This window comes from Coregonus lavaretus (assembly GCF_964263955.1).
Source record: "Coregonus lavaretus genome assembly, chromosome: 4".
Lineage (NCBI taxonomy): Eukaryota > Metazoa > Chordata > Actinopteri > Salmoniformes > Salmonidae > Coregonus > Coregonus lavaretus.
In genome coordinates this window covers 58,766,344-58,778,340 of record NC_139991.1, presented here as the reverse complement: position 1 = coordinate 58,778,340, position 11,997 = coordinate 58,766,344, and the positions used below count along the sequence as shown (strand labels likewise).

The following is an 11,997-nucleotide window of genomic DNA, read 5'->3' as shown; positions in this document are numbered from 1 at the left end:
TTTCCATATCTAATTCCCTACTTTTCACACTGACACAGTAATAAACAGCTCTAACGTTACAGGCTTCACTGTCATGGTGCACAGTAGAGGTCTACGATTTTCTTCATCCCGCTCCTGCCCCCACCCGCTGGCTTTCTGTCCGACTCCCACCCGCTACCGCAAGAACTGGTCCCAAACCCAACCAATGTTATTTTAGGCATATGTGACGCAGCTCACTTGCCAGCCATGGTCCGAGCAATTTTGCACCCTATAGGCAATATCAAATGCGCAAAAATAACTTACGAAATAGGTTAAATTACCAGAGATTCTCACATTGTATTACTGGGCTATATCAGCCAATATGCTAGATGCAGTGATGGAAAAAGTACCCAATTGTCATACTTGAGTAAAAGTAAAGATACCTTAATATAAAATGACTCAAGTAAAAGTGAAAGTCACCCAGTAAAATGCTACTTGAGTAAAAGTCTAAAAGTATTTGGTTTTAAATATACTTAAGTACGAAAAGTAAATGTAATTGCTATAATATATTTAAGTATCAAAAGTAAAAGTATGAATAATTAAACATTCCTTATATTAAGCAAACCAGACCGCACAATTTTCTTGTTTTTTTCATTTACAGAAAGCCAGGGGCACACTCCAACACTCAGCCATCATTCGCAAACAAAGCATTTGTGTTTAGTGAGTCCGCCAGATCAGAGGCAGTAGGGATGACCAGGGATGTTCTCTTGATAAGTGTGTGAATTGAACAATTTACTGTCCTGCTAAGCATTCAAAATATAACGAGTACTTTTGGGTGTCAGGGAAAATTTATGGAGTAAAAAGTACATTATTTTCATTAGGAATGTAGTGAAGTAAAAGTTGTTAAATATAAATAGTAAAGTAAAGTACAGATACCCCAAAAAACTAGTTAGGTACTATTTTATAGGATTTTTACTTAAGTACATCACTGGCTAGATGTAGTTTGAAGAGACCTGAGTTGGAGAGACTTTTCACTTTCTCTTGAGCTATTTTTATAGCCTACCTTTGAGGAGTGGGAAGTTTTTCAGACTGAGAAATATGGGTGATCAATATTTAGGCCTATTTCTAGGCAATGTAATAAACTACAGCCTAATAGGCCTATTTAGGAAGTACATTTCCTTGGACAGATAACTGCCCCGTGCTTCTCCGCCCATGTATACATAGGCTATAGCCTACTCTATTTAATTGTGACCACACGCGCACCTGATCTCGCAGGTATGGCTACTGAACTGGAAGCAACAAGAATGATGACAGCGACACTTGCTACGTTTTGCGTAGTCCTATAGGATATAGCCTACCTTTTAGGAGGACGATTTGCAGGCAGAGACAAATAAATGGGTAATCCATACTTATTGAAAATGAAAAGGCGCAACGCTCGCTCACCACAGTAGCCTAACCTATGTGCACGTTGTGCCTTTTCTTTTTCAATGATTCCATTTTTTTATTGCACTTCGACTCACGTTGGTTGAGCGCCCTCCACTTCTTTTCATTATCAATATTTATTTACAGACACTGTAGTAAAACTACAGTCTAATCATATTTAAGTTAATTTCATATTCAAGTTACTTGCCACGTGATTCTCTGCCCATGTAGGCAGCCTACTCTATTTTAATGAGACCACACATACTAGGTGCACTTGAACTCTCACGCCCAACTAGGAGAGGTAGCCCAACTGAAGTTGAAGCAGCGAATTGGTGTGTGAATAATGCAAAGAATATGTGATTTTAATACAATAGGTAGGCTAATGCATACAAAGCAGAAATAGGACCGTTAAAAATAATCTGTGGGACAACAAAAGTCATCTGTCTGACTGCCCGCTCCTGCCTGCAGCATGAAAAATGCTGACCGTGCCGGAATGATCTTGGTCAGGACCCGCAGGTCCCGCAGGTCCCGCAGGCATCCCACGGGAATGAGGCCCTCTAGTGCAGTCAGTACACAAGACTATGCTCATCATGTCTTAGCAGGATCAGATGGTGACAGGGGTCCCAGCAGAGTCAGGCAGCCAGGGAAGACCAGTCTGTGACAGAGGTGAGGTGAATTTCTGAAGATACAACACTTTATACTCTCTGTCCAGCAAACACTGGTCAAGCCAGATGCTATATTAAGGCAGTCTGACAAACCTCCAAAGTTGATTTCCAAACTGTGTCAAGGGTTGATAGAGGCTTTTCCCAATGACACAAAACATGTAAAACAAAAATGTGAGGAAGACGCTATTGATGATGATGATGATGATGATGATGATGAATGGATACAGATATGTTAGAATACCCAGTCATGTTTATATAATCTCAAACATAAATTACTGCAGTTTAAGACCATCCATAGAACGTGCTACACTACTGGTCAAAAGTTTTAGAACACCTACTCATTCAAGGGTTTTTCTTTATTTTTACTATTTTCTACATTGTAGAATAATAGTGAAGACATCACAACTATGAAATAACACATATGGAATCATGTATTAACCAAAGAAGTGTTAAACAAATCAAAATATATTTTATATTTGAGATTCTTCAAATAGCAACCTTGGCTTTGATGACAGCTTTGCACCGGTCTTAAAGACAATCAAAAGTTGTCTTTGTACTTTATTTGTAAGAGTTGTTCATTTGTTAGGCTATTGGTTAAAGGTGCAACACAATATTGATTATTGAATTATCATGGATCTAGTTCAGTCTTATCAATCACTTAAACATATTTAATAATCTCTTACATAGCTTGATGACTGTGGGCATTTTATCTTACTTTTTGTTGTTCTAAATAGAGAAGGGCCATGGGTCATATTAGATTTTGTAGAAATGCAGGAAATGTGCTTTAGATGCCCAAAAAAATGGGAGGACCCCCAGACGCCCTGGCAAGTTATGTCCCCCTCTGCAAATAGCACTGCTGGGTGATTTAAAAAGTCATTGTCAATCGATCAATAATATAATAATACTCTTCGCAAAAATGTATATTTTAAATTTACAATATGTAGAATCTATGAGAATAGAAAGGTTCAAAACTTTTGTGAAACATCACAGCACAGTTGAAAAATAATATGGCAAATAGAAATCAAATGTGGATGGTATTCAGAGATACATGGGAGGGGTTGAGTGGAGCTGAAGAATGGGACTAAAAACGAACAAAAGATAACTATTGTAAAATATACTGTGTCCGTAAAATGTATATAGTATGTATAAGCAGAAAGTATGAGCCTAAGTGTTGTTGTCAATTACTTTACTCCAATTGGGGGAGGGATGGTAGGGTTAGGGGAAAATAGTAAAGGAAAATATATTAAAATATATTTCTTTCATCACATTCCCAGTGGGTCAGAAGTTTACATACACTCAATTAGTATTTGGTATCATTGCCTTTACATTTTTTTAACTTGGGTCAAACATTTCGGGTAGCCTTCCACAAGCTTCCCACAATAAGTTGGGTGAATTTTGGCCAATTCCTCCTGACAGAGCAGGTGTAACTGAGTCAGGTTTGTAGGCCTCCTTGCTCGCACATGCTTTTTCAGTTCTGCCCACAAATGTTCTATAGAATTGAGGTCAGGGCTTTGTGATGGCCACTCCAATACCTTGACTTTGTTGTCCTTAAGCCATTTTGCCACAACTTTGGAAGTAAGCTTGGGGCCATTGTTCATTTGGAAGACCCATTTGCGACCAAGCTTTAACTTCCTGACTGATGTCTTGAGATGTTGCTTCAATATATCCACATAATTTTCCTTCCTCATGATGCCATTTATTTTGTGAAGTGCACCAGGCCATCCTGCAGCAAAGCACCATTTACATTTACATTTACGTCATTTAGCAGACGCTCTTATCCAGAGCGACTTACAAATTGGTGCATTCACCTTATAGCCTGTGGGACAACCACTTTACAATATGTTTATTTTTATTTTTTTTGGGGGGGGTAGAAGGATTACTTTATCCTATCCCAGGTATTCCTTAAAGAGGTGGAGTTTCAAGTGTCTCCGGAAGGTGGTGAGTGACTCCGCTGTCCTGGCATCGTGAGGGAGCTTGTTCCACCATTGGGGTGCCAGAGCAGCGAACAGTTTTGACTGGGCTGAGCGGGAACTATGCTTCCGCAGAGGAAGGGGAGCGGGCAGGCCAGAGGTGGATGAACGCAATGCCCTCGTTTGGGTGTAGGGACTGATCAGAGCCTGAAGGTACGGAGGTGCCGTTCCCCTCACTGCTCCATAGGCAAGCACCATGGTCTTGTAACGGATGCGAGCTTCAACTGGAAGCCAGTGGAGTGTGCGGAGGAGGGGGGTGACGTGAGAGAACTTGGGAAGGTTGAACACCAGACGGGCTGCGGCATTCTGGATGAGTTGTAGGGGTTTAATGGCACAGGCAGGGAGCCCAGCCAACAGCGAGTTGCAGTAATCCAGACGGGAGATGACAAGTGCCTGGATTAGGACCTGTGCCGCTTCCTGTGTAAGGCAGGGTCGTACTCTCCGAATGTTGTAGAGCATGAACCTGCAGGATTGGGTCACCGCCTTGATGTTAGCGGAGAACGACAGGGTGTTGTCCAGGGTCACGCCAAGGCTCTTCGCACTCTGGGAGGAGGACACAACGGAGTTGTCAACCGTGATGGCGAGATCATGGAACGGGCAGTCCTTCCCCGGGAGGAAGAGCAGCTCCATCTTGCCAGGGTTCAGCTTGAGGTGGTGATCCGTCATCCATACTGATATGTCTGCCAGACATGCAGAGATGCGATTCGCCACCTGGTTATCAGAAGGGGGAAAGGAGAAGATTAGTTGTGTATCGTCAGCGTAGCAATGATAGGAGAGGCCATGTGAGGATATGACAGAGCCAAGTGACTTGGTGTATAGGGAGAAAAGGAGAGGGCCTAGAACTGAGCCCTGGGGGACACCAGTGGTGAGAGCACGTGGTGCGGAGACAGCTTCTCGCCACGCCACTTGGTAGGAGCGACCGGTCAGGTAGGACGCAATCCAGGAGTGAGCCGCGCCGGAGATGCCCAGCTCGGAGAGGGTGGAGAGGAGGATCTGATGGTTCACAGTATCAAAGGCAGCAGACAGGTCTAGAAGGACAAGAGCAGAGGAGAGAGAGTTAGCTTTAGCAGTGCGGAGAGCCTCCGTGACACAGAGAAGAGCAGTCTCAGTTGAATGACCAGTCCTGAAACCTGACTGGTTTGTATCAAGAAGGTCATTCTGAGAGAGATAGCAAGAGAGTTGGCTAAAGACGGCACGCTCAATAGTTTTGGAAAGAAAAGAAAGAAGGGATACTGGTCTGTAGTTGTTGACATCAGTGGGATCGAGTGTTGGTTTTTTGAGAAGGGGTGCAACTCTCGCTCTCTTGAAGACGGAAGGGACATAGCCAGCGGTCAAGGATGAGTTGATCAGCGAGGTGAGGTAGGGGAGAAGGTCACCGGAGATGGTCTGGAGAAGAGAGGAGGGGATGGGGTCAAGCGGGCAGGTTGTTGGGCGGCCTGCAGTCACTAGTCGCAAGATTTTATCTGGAGAGAGAGGGGAGAAAGAAGTCAAAGCATAGGGTAGGGCAGTGTGTGCAGGACCAGCAGTGTCATTAGACTTAACAAATGAGGATCGGATGTCGTCAACCTTCTTTTCAAAGTGGTTGACGAAGTCATCCACAGAGAGGGAGGAGGGGGGGGGGGGGGGATTCAGCAGTGAGGAGAATGTGGCAAAGAGCTTCCTAGGGTTAGAGGCAGATGCTTGGAATTTAGAGTGGTAGAAAGTGGCCTTAGCAGCAGAAACAGATGAAGAAAATGTAGAGAGGAGGGAGTGAAAAGATGCCAGGTCGGCAGGGAGTTTAGTTTTCTTCCATTTCCGCTCAGCTGCCCGGAGCTCTGTTCTGTGAGCTCGCAATGAGTCGTCAAGCCACGGAGCTGGAGGGGAGGACCGAGCCGGCCGGGAGGATAGGGGACACAGGGAGTCAAAGGATGCAGAAAGGGAGGAGAGGAGGGTTGAGGAGGCAGAATCAGGAGATTGGAGGGAGAAGGATTGAGCAGAGGGAAGAGATGATAGGATGGAAGAGGAGAGAGTAGTGGGAGAGAGAGAGCGAAGGTTGCGGCGGCGCGTTACCATCTGTGTAGGGGCAGAGTGAGTAGTGTTGGAGGAGAGCGAGAGAGAAAAGGATACAAAGTAGTGGTCGGAGACATGGAGGGGAGTTGCAGTGAGATTAGTAGAAGAGCAACATCTAGTAAAGATGAAGTCAAGCGTATTGCCTGCCTTGTGAGTAGGGGGGGACGGTGAGAGGGTGAGGTCAAAAGAGGAGAGGAGTGGAAAGAAGGAGGCAGAGAGAAATGAGTCAAATGTAGACGTAGGGAGGTTGAAATCCCCCAAAACTGTGAAGGGTGAGCCATCCTCAGGAAAGGAACTTATCAAGGCGTCAAGCTCATTGATGAACTCTCCAAGGGAACCTGGAGGGCGATAGATGACAAGGATATTAATGTGGCAAAGAGCTTCCTAGGGTTAGAGGCAGATGCTTGGAATTTAGAGTGGTAGAAAGTGGCCTTAGCAGCAGAAACAGATGAAGAAAATGTAGAGAGGAGGGAGTGAAAAGATGCCAGGTCGGCAGGGAGTTTAGTTTTCTTCCATTTCCGCTCAGCTGCCCGGAGCTCTGTTCTGTGAGCTCGCAATGAGTCGTCAAGCCACGGAGCTGGAGGGGAGGACCGAGCCGGCCGGGAGGATAGGGGACACAGGGAGTCAAAGGATGCAGAAAGGGAGGAGAGGAGGGTTGAGGAGGCAGAATCAGGAGATTGGAGGGAGAAGGATTGAGCAGAGGGAAGAGATGATAGGATGGAAGAGGAGAGAGTAGTGGGAGAGAGAGAGCGAAGGTTGCGGCGGCGCGTTACCATCTGTGTAGGGGCAGAGTGAGTAGTGTTGGAGGAGAGCGAGAGAGAAAAGGATACAAAGTAGTGGTCGGAGACATGGAGGGGAGTTGCAGTGAGATTAGTAGAAGAGCAACATCTAGTAAAGATGAAGTCAAGCGTATTGCCTGCCTTGTGAGTAGGGGGGGACGGTGAGAGGGTGAGGTCAAAAGAGGAGAGGAGTGGAAAGAAGGAGGCAGAGAGAAATGAGTCAAATGTAGACGTAGGGAGGTTGAAATCCCCCAAAACTGTGAAGGGTGAGCCATCCTCAGGAAAGGAACTTATCAAGGCGTCAAGCTCATTGATGAACTCTCCAAGGGAACCTGGAGGGCGATAGATGACAAGGATATTAATGTGGCAAAGAGCTTCCTAGGGTTAGAGGCAGATGCTTGGAATTTAGAGTGGTAGAAAGTGGCCTTAGCAGCAGAAACAGATGAAGAAAATGTAGAGAGGAGGGAGTGAAAAGATGCCAGGTCGGCAGGGAGTTTAGTTTTCTTCCATTTCCGCTCAGCTGCCCGGAGCTCTGTTCTGTGAGCTCGCAATGAGTCGTCAAGCCACGGAGCTGGAGGGGAGGACCGAGCCGGCCGGGAGGATAGGGGACACAGGGAGTCAAAGGATGCAGAAAGGGAGGAGAGGAGGGTTGAGGAGGCAGAATCAGGAGATTGGAGGGAGAAGGATTGAGCAGAGGGAAGAGATGATAGGATGGAAGAGGAGAGAGTAGTGGGAGAGAGAGAGCGAAGGTTGCGGCGTGGCTTGATGCGAAGCTCATTGATGAACTCTCCAAGGGAACCTGGAGGGCGATAGATGACAAGGATATTAAGCTTAAATGGGCTAGTGACTGTGACAGCGTGGAATTCAAATGAGGAGATAGACAGATGTGTTAGGGGAAAAATTGAGAATGACCACTTGGGAGAGATGAGGATTCCTGTGCCACCACCCCTCTGACCAGAGGCTCTCGGGGTATGCGAGAACACATGGTCAGACGAGGAGAGAGCAGTAGGAGTAGCAGTGTTTTCAGTAGTAATCCATGTTTCCGTCAGCGCCAGGAAGTCGAGGGACTGGAGGGTAGCATAGGCTGGGATGAAGTCAGCCTTGTTGGCAGCAGAACGGCAGTTCCAGAGGCTGCCTGAGACCTGGAACTCCAGGTGTGTGGTGCGTGCAGGGACCACCAGGTTAGAGAGGCAGCAGCCACGCGGTGTGAGGCGTTTGTGTAGCCTGTGCGGAGAGGAGAGAACAGGGATAGGCAGAGGCATAGTTGACAGGCTGTAGCAGAGGGCTACAATAATGCAGAGGAGATCGGAATGAAATGAACTAAACATCTGGGAAAGGAGAGAGCAAGGCCTCCCTCACCAAAAAAATATAACTCTCCCAACTTCCACCTCAGAAACTATAATTGTTTCACTGAACCACCCGAATAAAACTCTCCCAACTTCCACTTTAGAAATTAGAATTGTTGTAAGCTACAGCGGTTCAATGTTTCAAGGACTAGACTCAACTTACTTTATTCAGCTAGCTAACTATGACGCCATAGCTAACTAGCATGCTAGCATCCAATAACACACAGTTTAGCACCAATACTTGGTTACAACAAACTACCAATAGTGTGTTAACACACTAAACAGATAATTCGTGTCCGTGTCTAGTTCTTTCATAACGCAGCAATGATTAAACGTTGGCTAGCTAGTACAAAGATATTGTATTTAGCTACCACAGTACAGCCAGCTGGTAGTGTTGGCTAGCTAGCAATGGCTGCTGTGTTGACTTTGTTTGAAAAACGGCGTCGCTGCGAACGAATGTGGCTGGCTAAAAGGATAATGTATTTAGTTGCTACCGTTGCTAATAGCTACTAGCCAGCTAGTCCAGGAGGTGAGTTAGCTAGCTAGCTTCGTGCTACACCCGGCACCGCCGAATACAAAAGTAACCTACAATAACTACATACAACAACTACCCACAACAGCCCACGATGCCTACCTATAATACCTAATAATATACAGCCCACGATGCCTACCTATAATACCTAACTACAATCTAAATACATAGTTTATGCCTTACTCGACAAAGCCCAAGCTATGTATAAAGCCAAACTTACCCAACGCCAGCTAACTGGGTGGCAGACTGCAATCAGTAGCTGTAATTAAGTACAGCAGCTACCAACCACCTAACGTTAATGCCTCGGATAATGAGGTTAGAAAAACAGCTGAATGGTAGGCAGCTAGCTGGCTCAATTACAGGTACTCTTAAGCGTGAAATAACATTGGAAACAACTAACCACAGTTGCTAAAAGTTACCAGTAGCTACCCGCTAGCTAGCTAGCTTTGTTGGTCCAAGTAGTGGGTTAGCTAGCACTCGTGCTTCGCCGGGGTCCGCCGAATACAATACTTACCTACAATAATTACCTACAATAACCTACAATAACCTACAATAACTACCTAAGTAAACTACCTATAATACCTGACTACAATACCTACCTACAATCTAAATACATGGTTTAAGCTTTACTCAACATCATATAAGAAGCCAAGCTTACCTCCTGCTTAGAGAAAACACAACCTCTCCCGACCAAACTGTCACTTCCGTTCTCAGAATGTTACAAAATAAATCTGTTTTACCGGTAAGGAAGTGTATGGCTTCGTTCCCAGTACCAATGGTAAACCAAAAACTAATGTTCCCACAATTTCCAAGGAACCAAATGTGATAGCTGGGTAGACTTTCACTAGGCACTGTAGGTCTAGTATGGCTTACTTGATAAAGAACATTTCTGACTGTCTAAATGTGGGGGAAGGATCAGTAACGCATAATTAAAACAGTTTGCTTCTTCACTCTTCCTGATTTTGTCCTCTAGATAAAAACTAACAAAATCTGCACAAAAAATGTGTGAGGGGACAGGGGGAAATGTAACAAGCACATAAAATAAAGTATTCTGGGATTCCTCTCCATTGATAATGATGAAAACAAATGGTAAAACATGGTAGATTGACACCAATCCAGTATTCCCTTTCGCCTGTCCAGTTCTTTAAAAACATCAGTACAGCAAACTTCCATCTCCACATGACAACCACAATAATAGGAGCTGCTCTGTGTGTTGCCCGAGTCTGAATTGTAGGTGCTGCTCTTCTTGAAGTACTTCAGATTGCTGAATGAGACCCTCATCCTATTCATGTCCTCTCGCTGCGGCACCTCAGCGTGTTCTTCACTTGCTCCCTGAACTCCTCTGAGATGAAGTAGTAGATGAAGGGATCCACACAGCTGTTGAGGCTGGCCAGACACAGGGTGGTTATGTAGAAGCCGTTGTCGTTGTGCACTACTCCGGCCAACAGGAGGGAATATGTCTCCAGCATCATGATGTTACTGGGGGTGAAACAGACCAGGAAGATGACCAGCACAGTGATGATGAGCACCACAGCCTTGCGCCGATTCTTGGTGATGCTGGCATCCGTCATGGAGTTCCTCAGGGACTTGAGCACTAGAACGTAGGCCACCACGCACACCACAGTGGGAACTACAAATCCTAGGGTTCCCATGGTCAGGAAGAAGCCGGCGGCCAGGCTATTCTGGCTGGGCTGGGTGAAGTCGTGGCAGGTGGTGATGTTGAGGTTGGTCACCTGTCTGGTCGTACTGGATGGAGGACTACAATCGCCGTTCAAATCTTAGTTTCGTAAATTTCCGCGAATGCTGTGGAATAACCAGAATGGAAGAATTCCTGGAAAAAGTAATACTTCAACTACTGGGCCAGGAGAACTTCACATGGGCTCCCACAATCAAACAAGCACATCGAACAGGTGGCCCGAGAGGGGACATGAGCAGTAAACCAAGGGGCATCATCTCAAAGTTCCTTAACTAAAGGGATAAAGTTGTACGACTGGCCATTAAAGCCAAAAAGTCAGGAGTCAGACCTTTGATGTATGAGGGCCATCGGATCTACATCAACTCCAACATGAGCAGAGGCCTTCACATCAAACAGAGATAATTAGACCCCATAAAGAAAAAGCTATGGGAAAAACGAATCCCGTTCCCTCTGGTGTACCCCTCACAACTAAGGGTCAAATGGAAGGAAAGCGACATCACACTGAAATCAGCAAAAGAAGCTACCAGATTCCTGGATAACATGGACAAGGAGAACGGTGGAAATGGCAATGAATGAACTGTATAGACTAGGAGACAGCCTTTTAAGACACGATATACGGGCACTGGACTATTGGAACCGTTTAGGCTACTGAAATGAGGTGAACAATGGACTATTGCACCCCACCACATCAAAGACACAAAAGAGAAATGGACAGTGCATTTGGAAGGTATTCAGACCCCTTGACTTTTTCCACATTTTGTTACGTTACAGCCTCATTCTAAAATTGATTAAATTGTTTTTTTCCCCTCATCAATCTACACACAATACCCCATAATGACAAAGCAAAAACTAGTTTTTAGAAATGGTTGCAAATGTATTACAAATAAAAACCTGAAATATAACATTTACATAAGTATTCAGACCCTTTACTCAGTACTTTGTTGTAGCACCTTTGGCAGCGATTACAGCCTCGAGTCTTCTTGGGTATGACGCTACAAGCTTGGCACACCTGTATTTGGGGAGTTTCTCCCATTCTTTGCAGATCCTCTCAATCTCTGTCAGGTTGGATGGGGAGTGTCGCTGCACAGCTATCGTCAGGTCTCTCCAGAGATGTTCGATAGGGTTCAAGTCCGAGCTCTGGCTGGGCCACTCAAGGACATTCAGAGACTTGTCCGAAGCCACTCCTGCGTTGTCTTGGCTGTGTGCTTAGGGTCATTGTCCTGTTAGAAGGTGAACCTTCACCCCAATCTGTCCTGAGCGCTCTGGAACAGGTTTTTATTAAGGATCTCTCTGTACTTTGCTCCGTTCATCTTTCCCTCGATCCTGACTCCCAATCCCTGCCACTGAAAAACATCCCCACAGCATGATGCTGCCACCACCATGCTTCACTGTAGGGATGGTGCCAGGTTTCCTCCAGACGTGACGCTTGGCATTCAGGCCAAAGAGTTCAATCTTGGTTTCATCAGACCAGCAAATGTTGTTTCTCATGGTCTGAGAGTTTTTAGGTGCCTTTTGGCAAACTCCAAGTGGGCTGTCATGTGCCTTTTACTGAGGAGTGGCTTCTGTCTGGCCACTCTATC

At 45.5% G+C, this 11,997-nt stretch overlaps 1 protein-coding gene across 1 annotated transcript; it reads right to left on the bottom strand.

The window, feature by feature from the left end:
• Positions 1–10,007: 10,007 nt before the first annotated feature.
• LOC311128532 (proteinase-activated receptor 2-like) lies at positions 10,008–10,765 on the bottom strand (the record flags this gene model as incomplete). Its single annotated transcript, XM_084160723.1, has 2 exons — positions 10,008–10,467; positions 10,746–10,765. 2 exons carry the CDS (start codon positions 10,763–10,765, stop codon positions 10,008–10,010), a joined length of 480 nt encoding a protein of 159 aa, XP_084016849.1.
• Positions 10,766–11,997: the final 1,232 nt, after the last annotated feature.